The sequence below is a fragment of the Mixophyes fleayi genome, chromosome 7 (assembly GCF_038048845.1).
Source record: "Mixophyes fleayi isolate aMixFle1 chromosome 7, aMixFle1.hap1, whole genome shotgun sequence".
NCBI lineage: Eukaryota > Metazoa > Chordata > Amphibia > Anura > Limnodynastidae > Mixophyes > Mixophyes fleayi.
The window spans coordinates 1,325,775-1,342,373 of NC_134408.1; the positions used below are offsets into that span (position 1 = coordinate 1,325,775).

The window sequence follows — 16,599 nt, forward strand, 5'->3', positions numbered from 1 at the left end:
AGGAGCAATGAGCGGTAGCAGTAATAACCAGCTAAGAGGAGCAATGAGAGGAAGCAGTAATAACCGGCTAAGAGGAGCAATGAGAGGAAGCAGTAATAACCGGCTAAGAGGAGCAATGAGAGGAAGCAGTAATAACCGGCTAAGAGGAGCAATGAGTGGTAGCAGTAATAACCGGCTAAGAGGAGCAATGAGGGGAAGCAGTAATAACCAGCTAATAGGATCAATGAGGGGAAGCAGTAATAACCAGCTAAGAGGAGCAATGAGCGGTAGCAGTAATAACCAGCTAAGAGGAGCAATGAGCGGTAGCAGTAATAACCGGCTAAGAGGAGCAATGAGCGGTAGCAGTAATAACCAGCTAAGAGGAGCAATGAGGGGAATCAGTAATAACCAGCTAAGAGGAGCAATGAGGGGTAGCAGTAATAACCAGCTAAGAGGAGCAATGAGGGGAATCAGTAATAACCAGCTAATAGGAGCAATGAGGGGAATCAGTAATAACCAGCTAAGAGGAGCAATGAGGGGTAGCAGTAATAACCAGCTAAGAGGAGCAATGAGCGGTAGCAGTAAATGTAAACTATATGAACGGGAGACACAGGAGAAGAGTATAGACGTACCAGTAGTTGAGATGAGCTTCCTTCAGTGGTCAGAGTGAGTCCGAGCGACATATGATTTTCATCCTCAGATCCTGTTATGGTAAGACATATAAGATACATTACGACACTGGACCTGATTCATTAAGGAAAGTAAAGGAAAAAAATGAGTAAGTTTTCTCCTGGACAAACCATGTTACAATGCAAGAGGTGCAAATGTGATTATTATTTTGGACATTAAATAAATGGCTGTTTTATTATGTAACACACAAATACTTGATAGCTTTATTTGTACACTGATATTTAACATCTAGGACATGCCGTATCCCAACTATAAATCATTTTAAATTTACCTCCCCCTCCAATGCAACATGGTTTTGCCAAGGTGCAAAGTTACTATTTTTTTTTTTACTTTCCTTAATGAATCAGGCCCAGTGTGCACACACATGTGATATTATGTTATGTGATGAAATAATATTGAAGGGTCTATTTACTATGGACTGCAGCGATGCAAAATGTAATACTGCTGCTATTTACCATGTCTGGGCCCATTAGTGAGAACTGGTGAAACCCCACCTCCTAAACCTGCAAACAGACCCCTTCACTGGCAGCCTAACTAAAGGAGGAGGTGACCCTATGTGGCAATTGCGCCTGTGCGGCTAAGGTGATTTATCCACAGCAGTTTCTCCGGCGGCAACGGACCTCACTAATAGGTAATCTGACGCTGTCTGGAAATAGTGGTTGATTTTAAAGACTGATGGCAAAAAACAAAGCTTATATAACGGGATCAGATCGCAGTCCACAAAGTTGGGTAATACTTCCACCCGCAGCATTGTATCCGGCCTGATCTCAGCTGTTGTTACACTATGAGGGTCGTTCTCATCGGTAGTAAATTGAGAAATTGATGTCTGACATCTGGGGTGATGCTTATTGAGGAGGATTTCAAATTTCATGTTACATTGTCTTTACACAGAGGAGGGTTTGCTTAATATCAGCAGATTATCCTGGATCATCACAGCGAGCGCTATGTGCCTGTTTATTCCCTTTCCATGTGACATGTCCGAGCTGGAATTATTATCATTATTATTATTACTGATAGTAGTAATATTACTATTAGTATTATTATTAGTATTGTTTTGCTTTCAAATTTTAATGTAAAATATGGGCATTCACACATCATTGGTTGTACCTGTTTTCAGAAAAGATCCCCACACAAAGACCCCCCCACATAAAGAAACCCCCCCACATGAAGACCCCCCCACATGAAGATCCTCCCCACATGAAGATCCCCCCACATGAAGATCCTCCCCACATGAAGACACCCCCACATGAAGACCCCCCCACATGAAGACCCCCCCCTTCCCCACATGAAGATCCTCCCCACATGAGACCCTTTAGTTTGCTCCTGTTGTAGATCAGGGTATGTGTAATACTACAGAGGCTATAAAAATATTCTGTGTAAAGATTTGAACATCTCTGTCTGACCCCATCGGTCCCCATCCAACCAGCAAAATGTCGGAGGTGAATCAGAGGTGAGAAAGAGGACAATGTGCAGAGACTTAACCAATGACTCACTTCTCTGCTGACCTATAATGTCTGAACAGTTTAACACTACAGAAGTAGGAAAACATTCTTACCGGTGATGGGAATGGGAGTACAGCCTTTGGTCTCAGGATCACAGCGATATAACTGCCCAGTTTTATTGATCACCACTTGATGGAGGGGAGCGCTGACAATCACCCTGAAATGAGACATTATACCTGTAGGACTGTGTCATTAGTAAGGACTGGATGTCCCAGGGAGCACGCATGATCCACCCTATAGGACAGAGGATGGGTCATACTCTCACCATTTATCCAGCTGTACGACCTGGTGTCCAAAGCTGCGATCGTTGTTCTGGAAGATGATCGGTTGCTTAATATCCACAAAGAAGGCGTCAGCAGAGGACAGGACTGTTAAATAAAGTCACATACAGATTAAAATTCACAATATAGGTGGCCCAGTGGTTAGCACATCTGCCTCCCAGCGCTGGGGTCATGAGTTAAATGATGGCCTTATCTGTGTGGAGTTTGTATGTTCTCCCCGTGTTTGTGTGGGTTTCCTCCGTGTGCTCCGGTTTCCTCCCACACTCCAAAAAAATACTGGTAGGTTAATTGGCTGCTATCAAAATTGACCCTAGTCTCTGTCTGTGTGTCTGTGTGTGTATTAGGGAATTTAGACTGTAAGCTACAATGGGGCAGGGACTGATGTGAATGAGTCCTCTGTACAGCGTTGCGGAATCAGTGGCACTATATAAATAAATGGTGATGATGATGATTAAATTCGACATTAACTTATAAATTCCTCCAAAAAGTCTGTATAACAATATTTATGACCTCACCCATAAATACCCCCTCATTCATCCTCTGCTCTCCTCTAGTGCCCATCTTATGTCTTATAACATTATCCCATACATTACTGCAGACATTGTCTCAAGCTACATCCCTCTACATAACTCTCCTCTACCCCTGGCTACATCTCTGACCTCACCCATAAATACCCCCTCATTCATCCTCTGCTCTCCTCTAGTGATCGCCTCCAGAGATTGATTTGTGTTTTTTGCAGTTTTTATACCCCCATCTAAACCACCAGTGTGAATTTTTAGTTTAGTTCCTCATTCGATACAGAGAACCCTATGTACTTCCTTTTCGTTTTAGGGGAATTACGTTGGTGGAGGACTGTGACTAAACAACTTAAGAATATATGTGTCTTATGTGAGCTCTATTTTAAGACTCAATTGTATCATCAGTAGCACAGAGAGCACTATTTTCATCCTCAGTCATGAGGTAATTGCCCAAGCATATTGATTTGGATATCAAGCACCCTACAGTTTATCTGGAAGAATCAGTGTGGTTTAAAGTTAGTTCTCACCATAAATAGACAGATGTAAAGCCCCCCCCCCTTGATATAAAGGTGGCTCCCTCCATTTAGGTGAGTGTATGCTACACTCACTCTTTAGGAATACATATATATATGTACAGTGGTTGAAATGTGACGGTATACAGTGTATGCCATACCACCACTTCTCTCACTGCTTTGATTGTATAGCCCAAAAAACCTGAATAACTGCAGTTGTATCCTCCTCCCCCTGATGCTTCCTCCGTCCTCCTCTTAGTATTCTTGTATTTCCGAAATGAAGCCTCAACGGATTGGTCCGCATGGGGTCACTCTTCCAGTAAACTTCCCATCCAGGCTGTTGTGGCCCAGTGTGATTGGTGGCAGCAGTTCTGGAGCAGAGTGCGGACGCTGATTCCCAGAGAGCCACAGAGTGTAGCAGTATCGTAACTGTACTAAACAGAGGGGAGATCCATCCCTGTACCAAAGTATGGGAAGGAAGGTTATTCAGTAAAGGTTTGACCCCTTTAGCTATAACCCTAGGGGGAGGGATATGTGACAAAGGGAGTGGTTTTCCACAGGCCTTTAAGAGAGGAGTCAGGTATCCAGCTGCATATAGCAACATGCATTGTTTCACACTCTGGAAGCATCAGCTGTACAATTACTGCTGCAGTCATGCAGATAATCATCCAGTAACTTCTTATTGGCTTTGCTGGCTCAATAAACTGCTTCCTGTTACCATTCTAGTGCTGGTGATAGTTCCTGCTTGACTAGGTGTACCTTGTATCCTGTCCTGTCCTGTTATTTGTATTTTTTTAAAGGATTCTGCTCTCTTCTCCACTCCTGACCATTGGCTTTTTAAACAGATTTACTTTCATATCTACCTGCCCTGCAGTTTGGCTTGTTTAAAGGAACGGCTGTATTCTCCTTCTCCTGATCAAGACCTGCTAGTACTCTGCATAAACCCCTGCCCCCTGCCTGTCTGGCTCTGAGTCCTACTATTAACATTCTGGTTGCTCACTAACTGCTACCATGTGCTGTCCACTCCACATTAACCCCTGCCTGTCTGGCTCTGAGTACTGCTAATAACATCATGGTTACTCACTACCTCCTACCATATTCTATCAACTCCACTGGTAACTGCTAGATCAAAAACTGCTACTACCTGAACTTAAGTCTTTGTAACAGCTGAGTACTGTGAAACATAGCTAGTTCCTCAGAAAGGGGGCTATTAAAGGTGAACATCTCGTGAAGCAGTACTAGCAGTTGAGGATCTCTTCTCAGCCCTTAACACAGATGATGACATAGAATTGGCCTCCTGAAGTTAGGGCTGAGAGGCTGGTGCCATATCTAACTGGCAAAGCTCAGTGAGCTTACATATATCTGTCTTAGTACCGGGCTCTGATTATCCGTGTTTAAAGTTTGAGATATTGACTTGTGTTGGTGTTTCGGGGCCAGGTCGTTCCTAGCACTATCCCGGGGGTACTATGACCAAGAAAAAATGGTCAGAGCACAATGGCTGCAGCCAGGGGGGAATTCATCTACTCAGATTATTGAAGTTCTGGCGATATATACCTGTAACTGGGGTTTAGACCACGGGTCTACAAAGATGGGTGCTGCAGTCGGACACATAGTCTTATGAGGAACTTGCCACAGTGGTAGAAAGCTTTGGTGCTTTACAACAAATGACCAAATTTCATGTCACTTCAAAAGTTGGTTTGACAGTCCTTGCCATGGGGCCCAATGATAAAACTGATAGTGATAAAGGGCATTTTACAAAAGTGTCTTATTGGAAGTGCTTCAAATGCTGGGAACTGGCCACTTTCAGGACAAGAGTCCTAAACTACCAGAAACCAAGGACTGTTCTGTTGCACATATTGGTCCTGCTTATCCAAGCTGTTATGCTATAAGTCCCACTTCAGGAAGTCCATGCTTGTTCAGAGTGACTGTGCTTAGCAATCAAAATCTGGCCCTAGCTTTTGGTTCACTCTGGGAGTGAGCTTACATTAGTTTCAAGCACTGCCCTGCACGAAACCATAACTACTCGGTGGCCCAAAGTGAAAGTCCTTTGCATACATGTGACGACAGGAAGATGGGAGAACTCTTCTGCCAGTCACACATAGAAACCAAACCAATATGGTGGTGGCTGCCATAGCACCTAAGCTGCCTAAGCTGCTATATCCGCTTATTCCAGGGCGAGACTTCTCACTGTTTAAAGAGGTCCGATGTGAGCAAGTCCGGTTGGCAACGGATTCTATGGTCAGAAGACCGATCTTAAAGGATCTGCCCATGAAATCAGTGTCTGGATCTTGATCTTTGGGAACTGCTAACCTGGAATTCTATCCTGGGGGCCACAGCAGGGCTTCCACAAAAATGTCACAGTTCGAGAAAGCTGTGCAGTCCATAGCAGCTCTGGCTGGTGATGTTGCAGATGAGTCCACCCCACTTGTCGGTGAGGATATGGACTTTGTTTCCTTTGCAGGACTTTGCTCGTGACCAGCTTAACGATGCAACTTTGGAACATAAATTTAACAATGTGACTGAGGTGAATGGTGTAGCAAAAGCTGCCCAGCCTGCAGAAGATATACCATATTGTGTTATTAAAAATAAATTTCTGTATAAAATTGGAGTTGTACAAAGGGAAATGGTAGAGCAGTTAATGGTTCCTTAGGTTCATGTACCCCTAGTGTTAAAAGCAGCACATATACATGACTGTGAGGGACACCTGGGGGAAGATAAAACAGGAGAACGAGCTCTGCTCAGGTGTTACTGGCCAGGTGTACATATGGCAGTGAAGAGGTATTGCTGGTCCTGTCCAATTAGTCAGAGAACATTTATAGGGCACCCCTCATACCACGACCTGTTGTTCAGGTCCCTTTTAAACATCTAGGTGTGAACCTTGTGGGGTCATGGAAGACCTCTGCTTGTGGGCATCAATATATTTTAGTGGTGCCTGACTATGCAGCCAAATATCCAGAGGCAGTTCCAGCACCATAGCTAAAGAGCTCATGTTGATATTTACAAATTTGGGAATTCTGAAGGAAATTCCTACTGACCAGAGCACCCCGTTCATGTTCAAGCTGATGAAGGATACGTGTCAGCTATTAAGGGTGATGGCTCTTCACACCTCCGTGTACCAATCACAAACGGATGGCTTGGTGGAGCCTTGGTGAAAAACTTGAGTCACCCCTATCCCATACATGATGTTTGCCATCTGTGAAGTACCTCAAGGTTCAACATTGTTTAGTCCTTTTGAGTTATTGTTTGGAAGACAGTCAAGGGGTATCTTGGCTATGTTGAATGGAGGGCAGGATTAGAGTCAAATCTGGTACAAAATGTGGCCCAAATGTATGAGAGGTTGGGAAAGATAGGACCCATTGTACAACAACATGTAAAAGAGGCTCAGGAATGGCAAAAGAGAAGTCATGATAATACTGCTGGTTATAGTGTCCTTGCCCTGCAATTGCTTGAAACCTGCTATGCTGCTTCATCCTATACCTATTGACAGTCTACCTGTTGTCTTACCCTGCTTGTTCTGGAATCTCTTGTTTGCTGCCCGTCTTGACTCTTCAGCATTGTTATTGGGCCACTCTTGCCCGCTGCCCGCCCTGACCTTCTGGCGTGACCCTTGAAATCCCAGTTTGCTGCCTTCCCTAGACCTTTTGCATCAGTTCTGGTTATCCTGTGTATAACGCCTGGTGTACTACTACTCCCAACCTCCATAATCCACTGCAATCTGGTTACTGAGATAAGCTCTTACTACTCTGAGTACAAGACCTGGGGGCATCCGAGTACCTGTGAGAATATCGCTCTCTATGTGAAAGGTGGCTGCTAAAGGTGAAGATCTCTCATTGCCTTGTACTAAGAGTTTATCTAGATCCCAGCTTGAGCCATAATAGTATCCCAGTTCAATGCCTACTCTATGCCACGTCTGGACGAAATGACAGAAAATCTAGCTGGCACACACAAAGGGGTATTGGCAAGTTCCTCTTACTTCCTCAGCCAAGCAAAAGACTGCATTCTTCACCCCTGATGATCTCTTCCAGTATAAATTTCTGCCCTTTGTATTGCCTGAGGCACCGGCCACCTTCCAAAGAAGGGCCATGAATAAATTGCTTTAACCCAATACAGCTTATGCAGCCGCTTACTTAGATGACATAGTGATTTATACCCCAGACTGGAAGTCCCATCTGGCCGAAGTCGAGGTGATCATAGCTTTATTGAGATAATCGGGCTTGACAGCTAATCCGGAAAAGTGTGCGATAGCTATGAGAGAAGCCAAATATTTTGGGTATATTGTCAAGCAGGGGCAAGCAAAACCCCAACTAGACCAGATGGAAGCAGTCAAAAACTGTCCAAGACCGGAAAATAAATCACAGTTAAGACCTGTCCTAGGCTTAGTAGGTTACTACAGGCAATGTGTAAACCATTTCACCACTAGAGCTGCTCCACTTACAGATATGCTAAAGAAAGTTGTCCAGACAGGTTAGTCTGGTCTGACTCTGCAGAAGCCGCTTGGTCAGGTTTTCACTTAGCCCTCTGTTCCTCTCCAGTTATACAAGCGCTTGACTTTACCCAGAGGTTCTTCCTCCAAACCGATGCCTCCGGTGTCAGCTTAGTGTGGTCACAGGAAAATAATGAATTTGAGGATCCGGTTCTGTATCTGAGTTGGGATTTACAAATATAAAATGGGCCACAGAAGCTCTGTGCTACTATCTTCAAGACAGAGAATGCTCATTATTAACAGATCATGCACCATTGTGGAGGATGCAGAATAACTTGGAGGTAAATGTCAATGTAACTTGCTTGTTCTGGGCACTACAAGCGGTCACATTTACAGCAGAACATAGAGACGGGTTTTGCACAAAAATGCAGATGTATTGTCACGGACATTTGTGCTCCTTGCAAAATCTGCAATACCGTACTTGGTGATGCTGGAGGGGGGATATATGACAAAGGGAGTGGTTTTCCACAGGCCTCTAAGATAGGAATTAGGTATTCAACTGACAGTCTGCAGTGCAAGGCTACAGCCATTACACATTGGTACAACAATGCACCTAATAACAAAAAATAGTGAGTGCTCCCCAATGTGGTAGAATTATATGGTAAATGTACTGCTGCTTCTATAGATAAACCATAATATAAAACCAATAGTATAGAAGTGCAAAGAAAGGGGCAACTGTACTGAGTTGCACTGAAGATGGAAGGACTATAAATGGTTATGAACACAAATAAACAAATGAACTACACTGATAATGCAGTGGGTAAATGATTATAGATGTTGTAGGATATCCATCAGCGGGCATATAGCCAAGTAAGCACTTCAACTAAAATGCAATCTTACCCTACCGCGGTCTCTGTGTCTCTTTTTCCAAATCGCCGCTGTTTTTCCCGAGGTTCTTCTTCCTTGTAGAAGTCAGTGAGCAGCGTGTTCCCTGCAGCCGGCGTTCTTAGATGGTGAACCGCACTGGGAACACAAGGCAGAAATGAACGAATGCCGGCGTGCTGTATCGATGTCTTTAGGTCCAACGCGTTTCATCCCTATAACGAACTGCTTCAAGGATAATCTTTACTGTGAAGTGGGGCTAAATATACTCTATAGCTTCCCCTAATTATTGAACAATTTTATTGACATGTTAAAAATTTTAAAACGACACATCCAGCCTAATCATATAACAGCGCAGGCTGTAATGTATATGAAAAAATTCATAAAATGCAGATTGCAAGAATATATGAAGAATTTGTAAAAAAATGTATGGTATAAAAATTATAAGAAGTTAAAAGTAAAAAAGTGTAAAGTTTTAAAATGATATAGTTATAAAAAAGAGGGGCCACTGGGCAGTGGTTAGTTGGTAAGGAATGAGCCTAAATCAAAATCCAGATTCAGACCTTTGGGTGCAAGAGTTTTTAACTGAAAAAAAACATTTGATTTCAATTTTTCAAATATGTTTTATATGGTCTCCTCCCCTCCAGTCTTTCGTAACTTGTTGAATACCTGAAAAAATGAAACCTTCAGGGTTTTGGTTATGGTATTGTAGATAGTGATTGGATACACTATGGGTGGTAAGTCCTTTTTTGATATTGTTAACATATGCAGACTTGTTATTTCCTTTTGGTTCGGCCCACATACTGGAGTAGACATGAGCATTCCAACATGTATATAGCACCCTCTGTGTTGCAATCCATGTGGGTCTTAATGTAGAATGATTCTTGATTAACTTTTGATGTAATTTTCATAATAGGTTTAGTGGTGGGTTTGCATTTGTTTCTGCATCCCACACAGTTGTTACAATAGAAAAACCCTTTATTGTAGTTAGCCATTTTTGGATTGTAGGTATGTAGCTACTAGTAAGAAGATTATGAAGATTTCTTGCTTTCCTATATACAATTTTTGGTTTTTCTGGTAAAATGGAAACAATTTCTTTGTTCATCTTCAAAATATGTCAGTGCTGTTTAATTGACATTTCAAATGGCTTAGTGTTTCTATTATACTTGGTGATAAATAATGTTTCCATTTTGGGTGGTTCTTTGGATTGTTTGTAATTTAAAAGGAATCTTTCTTTCAGTTCTTCACTTTGTCTTAGAAGGTGTCCCATGTGAGTCTATTGAATTGACCACTAGGAATATTCTTTATCCATGTTGGATGGTGCCAATAGAAACTTGATTGTGTCAGCCGGTTGCACATGCGTTCTTGTTTGAATGGTACCTTGCTCAATGTATATTTCTAAATCCAAAAAATTTACTATTTTAAACTATTTAAATGAATTAACTTTTCTAAATTTCCCAACAAGAAAACTCTACCAATATATTTACCCATACTCAGTTGAAACCCCAGAGTAATTTTTTTCCTCATGAAAGGCCCTTTAATTCAAACGTTCCAAAATCTAGTTGAAAAATATGTTGAATCAATACCCCAAAATCAAAATCAGCATCACTAAGGAAGAAAGCAAAGCATTAAAAGAACTTAAAGATAATAAGGACATCCTTATGAAACTGGCAGACAAAGTCGGAGGAATTGTGATAATGGATAGGTCTGAATATATTGGAGAAGTCTTCAGATTGTTATTAGACACTTTAACGTATGAAAAACTGCAGAAAGATCCTACTGCAAGATTCAAAAGAGAACTACAGGATCTTTTAGATGAAGGCTTACGTTTCAGCACTGTGACGAAAACAGAATATGATTATTTATTTATAAATAATCCAAAAATTCCAGTATTTTATCATCTGCTGAAAATACATAAATCCATTCAGAATCCTCCTGGTCGTCCCATAATATCTGGAATTCAATCAATAACATCAAACTTATCAGGATAGATAGATACATTTTTACAATCAACAGTTATCAGACAGCGCAGCTACTTGAGAGACACCACCAGTATTCCTAAAGTGCTCAATCAAGTCACATGGCAAAGCTCATTCATATTGGGGAACTGGGATGTGAAGTCACTGTACACAATTATAGATCATGCAGACGGATGTGCCCATACATACTATTATTTATGTATCAAATCGGATCTTGAGAATGAACAAATTAACTTCCTTTTAAGTTGAATTGAATTCATATTACAGCATAAAAATATTTGGTTTAATGGAGATTTTTACAAACAACTGAAAGGTACTGCCATGGGAACACGTTTCGCTCTCAGTTACACAAATTTATTCGGCGCCAAATGGGAAGATCTTACCATCTGGAATAACAAACCCTTTTCAAAACATCTTAGTACATGGCAAAGATATATAGTTGACGTGTTCTTTATTTGGGACAGTCTGGAAGAAAAACTCCAAAACTTCATAGCAAATATAAATTAATTAATTTTAAAGTATCAAATTCCATTCATTCCTATATATGTTTTTCATTCCTTGGGTTCTGCTATTTTGGACCCTTGGATTTAATGTTCAGTGGGCACATTATTTGTGACTCAGTAACTAGGTGGCGCCAGGCAGTCCCCTCACCTTTGCATTTTAATCAAGGTTGTGGTCTTTTTTCCCCATGGTTTGAGGCAGTGCATTCATCTGTGGCAGCAGTGGTAGAACTACTGGCATTGAAGGGGGTTCTGAGACACAATATTGGCACAAATACAGTGAAGCCGAAAGAGCAGATTCTCAGATGAACAAAGTGTAGGAAACAGTAGGAACATCAAATGTTCTTCCCCTGGACTGCAGCCATGTAAATCAAGGGAGAGCAGCCAGATACAAAAAAACACAGAGACAGAAACACTTTATACATAAATGATTACACAAATCATAAACAAAGCAACAAACACGTATGTCATTAATTGATGACCTCTCTAACAAGCTCAGCAGATTATGTCTCAATTTAGTGGTTTCTATGATGCGACACACCTAAAACTTGCTTCACACATAGAGAGTGTTTGCAACAACCCTTATGGAGCAACACAGTAACTGATTGGATAGCTTTGTTGCCTCACAGTTTTGGGATCAAGGGTTCAATTTCAACCTGGGTGCTATCTGTGTGGGTTTGTATGTTGTCCCCATGTTTGTGTGGGATTCTTCTCACAGTCCAAAAACATACTGGTAGGTTAGACTGATAGACCTGTGCTGCCCCCCTTCACTGGAACAACCTCCCTCAATTCATCCGTCTGTCCCCTAATCCTCAAGTCCTACCAGCCATCCACTTAACCTTCTCCTTCCTTGTTCTCCTTTCCTCCCACTCCCTCTATCCTCATGCGCTTGATCACTTCTACTGACTCCTCTTGTGCCTGCTGTCTGCTTCCCCTCCCCTTAGTATGTAAGCTCCTATGAGCAGGGCCATCTTCCCTTCTGTCTCTGTACCATTTCTTCCTCTCCTACGTCACTGTACCTATTTTACTGGGAGATAGAAGTCTTGGTTATAATTGTTTTACCCTGTACTGTGACACCCTGGTATACTGTCTGTACTGTTAATTTGTATTTATGTATGGTGCTGCGGATACCTTGTGGCGCCATATAAATAAATAATAATAATAATAATAATAAGCTCCATTGTAACACGGACGGATGTGAATGATGACACGTTACAGCAACTGAGTGCACCCAAGATGGCTGCCTCATTGCCTGCAAATATGTAACGTGCTTTGAGTCTTACTGGGAGAAAAGTGCTATATGAATAATATCATTATTACTAGTGCTAGTGACAACCAGTGCTGTCCTAACATGGACCATATAGAGGACTCATCATAGTGGGCCATGGGTTAGGGACAGATACAACCTATGAGGCCCTCTGTAATATTGTTGTAACCAAAGCTCATATTCAAATATTATTATTCCTGGGCAGACACATACAATAGCATCATGTTTAAAAATCCAGTTAATATTCAATAATATTGAGACTAAGTAATACTGAGCACAGGGCAATATAGACAGAATAAGGGGTCTATTTATTAAAGAGAGTCCACACCCCTGGATTTATGGCTTCTCCATATTTATTACACCCCCTGGCCAATGATGACACTGATTGACTCCTACCGCAGACAGCAAGTATCACTCAGCTGCACCAGCAAACTTCTATTAGTAGATTGTGCAGCGGAAGATTTTCTGGCTCTGCGAACTGCGACCATAGGAAATCTTCACTATCACAGGGAAAAGCTACTAAGTAATACTGAGCACTGGGCTATAGAGACACAGTAAGAAGCGATACTAAGTAATACTGAGCACTGGGCTATAGAGACACAGTAAGAGGCGACACTAAGTAATACTGAGCACTGGGCTATAGAGACACAGTAAGAAGCGATACTAAGTAATACTGAGCACTGGGCTATAGAGACACAGTAAGAAGCGATACTAAGTAATACTGAGCACTGGGCTATAGAGACACAGTAAGAGGCGATACTAAGTAATACTGAGCACTGGGCTATAGAGACACAGTAAGAAGCGATACTAAGTAATACTGAGCACTGGGCTATAGAGACACAGTAAGAAGGGATACTAAGTAATACTGAGCACTGGGCTATAGAGACACAGTTAGAAGCGATACTGAGTAATACTGAGCACTGGGCTATAGAGACACAGTAAGAAGTGGTACTAAGTAATACTGAGCACTGGGCTATAGAGACACAGTAAGAAGCGATACTAAGTAATACTGAGCACTGGGCTATAGAGACACAGTAAGAAGCGATACTAAGTAACACTGAGCACTGGGTTATAGAGACACAGTAAGAAGTGGTACTAAGTAATACTGAGCACTGGGCTATAGAGACACAGTAAGAAGTGATACTAAGTAATACTGAGCAATGGGCTATAGAGACACAGTAAGAAGTGATACTAAGTAATACTGAGCACTGGGCTAAAGAGGCAGACTATAAGCAGTATTAGTACTGAGTTACTGCTCAATGTGTACAGAAAAATCTCGATACTGACATAAAGAACATACAGTACAGAGGTTGCACTGAGCAGTCTCACACAGATACTGGTGATTATAGCCACAAAGGAAGTGGTATTGTGCAAATATACATAGAAAATTACTACAAGCATTGAACAATAAATCCAGCATAAGGAACCAGTAACTGTACAGTAATATATAGAGGGGTATTGTCCATGTACAGTAATATATAGAGGGGTATTGTCCATGTACAGTAATATATAGAGGGGTATTGTCCGTGTACAGTAATATATAGAGGAGTATTGTCCATGTACAGTAATATATAGAGGAATATTTTCCGTGTACAGTAATATATAGAGGGGTATTGTCCGTGTACAGTAATATATAGAGGGGTATTGTCCGTGTACAGTAATATATAGAGGGGTATTGTCCATGTACAGTAATATATAGAGTAGTATTGTCCGAGTACAGTAATATATAGAGGAGTATTGTCCATGTACAGTAATATATAGAGGGGTATTGTCCGTGTACAGTAATATATAGAGGGGTATTGTCCGTGTACAGTAATATATAGAGGAGTATTGTTCATGTACAGTAATATATAGAGGGGTATTGTCCGTGCACAGTAATATATAGAGGGGTATTGTCCATGCACAGTAATATATAGAGGGGTATAGTCCGTGCACAGTAATATATAGAGGGGTATTGTCCGTGCACAGTAATATATAGAGGGGTATTGTCCGTGCACAGTAATATATAGAGGGGTATTGTCCGTGCACAGTAATATATAGAGGGGTATTGTCCATGTACAGTAATATATAGAGGGGTATTGTCCGTGTACAGTAATATATAGAGGGGTATTGTCTGTGTACAGTAATATATAGAGGGGTATTGTCTGTGTACAGTAATATATAGAGGAGTATTGTCCATGTACAGTAATATATAGAGGGGTATTGTCCATGTAGAGTAATATATAGAGGGTTATTGTCCATGTACAGTAATATATAGAGGGGTATTGTCCATGTACAGTAATATATATAGAGGGGTATTGTCCATGTAGAGTAATATATAGAGGAGTATTGTCCATGTACAGTAATATATAGAGGAGTATTGTCCGTGTACAGTAATATATAGAGGGGTATTGTCCGTGTACAGTAATATATAGAGGGGTATTGTCCGTGTACAGTAATATATAGAGGGGGTATTGTCCGTGTACAGTAATATATAGAGGGGGTATTGTCCGTGTACAGTAATATATAGAGGGGGTATTGTCCATGTACAATAATATATAGAGGAGTATTGTCCATGTACAGTAATATATAGAGGAGTATTGTCCATGTACAGTAATATATATAGGAGTATTGTCCGTGTACAGTAATATATAGAGGGGTATTGTCCGTGTACAGTAATATAAAGAGGGGGTATTGTCCATGTACAGTAATATATAGAGGAGTATTGTCCATGTACAGTAATATATAGAGGAGTATTGTCCGTGTACAGTAATATATAGAGGGGGTATTGTCCATGTACAGTAATATATAGAGGGGTATTGTCCGTGTACAGTAATATATAGAGGAGTATTGTCCGTGCACAGTAATATATAGAGGGGTATTGTCCGTGCACAGTAATATATAGAGGGGTATTGTCCGTGCACAGTAATATATAGAGGGGTATTGTCCGTGCACAGTAATATATAGAGGGGTATTGTCCGTGCACAGTAATATATAGAGGGGTATTGTCCATGTACAGTAATATATAGAGGGGTATTGTCCGTGTACAGTAATATATAGAGGGGTATTGTCTGTGTACAGTAATATATAGAGGGGTATTGTCCATGTACAGTAATATATAGAGGAGTATTGTCCATGTACAGTAATATATAGAGGGGTATTGTCCATGTAGAGTAATATATAGAGGAGTATTGTCCATGTACAGTAATATATAGAGGGGTATTGTCCATGTACAGTAATATATAGAGGGGTATTGTCCATGTACAGTAATATATAGAGGGGTATTGTCCATGTAGAGTAATATATAGAGGAGTATTGTCCATGTACAGTAATATATAGAGGAGTATTGTCCGTGTACAGTAATATATAGAGGGGTATTGTCCGTGTACAGTAATATATAGAGGGGTATTGTCCGTGTACAGTAATATATAGAGGGGGTATTGTCCGTGTACAGTAATATATAGAGGGGGTATTGTCCGTGTACAGTAATATATAGAGGGGGTATTGTCCATGTACAATAATATATAGAGGAGTATTGTCCATGTACAGTAATATATAGAGGAGTATTGTCCATGTACAGTAATATATAGAGGGGTATTGTCCTTGTAGAGTAATATATAGAGGAGTATTGTCCGTGTACAGTAATATATAGAGGGGTATTGTCCATGTAGAGTAATATATAGAGGGGTATTGTCCATGTACAGTAATATATAGAGGGGTATTGTCCATGTACGGTAATATATAGAGGGGTATTGTCCATGTACAGTAATATATAGAGGGGTATTGTCCTTGTATAGTAAGAACATGTTACATAGACACCTCACAGCTCTATTGTTCTTAGATTATATGTAGTTACCATGTACATAAAATAGATAATTTTTAGTTTGGATTTTTGTGTGAAATGCGTCACATTGTGTCTGGTTTTCCACCAATGTGCACAGGTTTATAGGGCTAGATGGCAGTGTTTGTCAGAGGTGGAACCGGGGCCCTCGGCCCTCTGCATCTGCCATGCAGCGGGCCCTTTATCTCCGTGGACCCCGGTGCACAGCACCTGTCGCACCAATGGTAATCTCGCCACTGGTGTTTA

General features: G+C 41.1%; 1 protein-coding gene across 3 annotated transcripts in view; it reads right to left on the reverse strand.

The window, feature by feature from the left end:
* LOC142097132 (integrin alpha-M-like) overlaps positions 1-16,599 on the reverse strand; it is a 75,032-nt gene that overhangs the window by 55,457 nt on the left and 2,976 nt on the right. For 2 of the 3 annotated variants that reach the window (XM_075178736.1, XM_075178737.1), the window contains exons 2-4: positions 2,437-2,539; positions 2,225-2,328; positions 612-682 (exon numbers count right to left, since the gene is read on the reverse strand). In XM_075178736.1, coding sequence (XP_075034837.1) covers positions 612-682; positions 2,225-2,328; positions 2,437-2,539 — 278 coding nt within the window. Of the gene's footprint in view, positions 1-611; positions 683-2,224; positions 2,329-2,436; positions 2,540-2,967; positions 3,120-16,599 lie in introns of those variants that run through there. The other variant, XM_075178735.1, reaches the window with a different exon arrangement.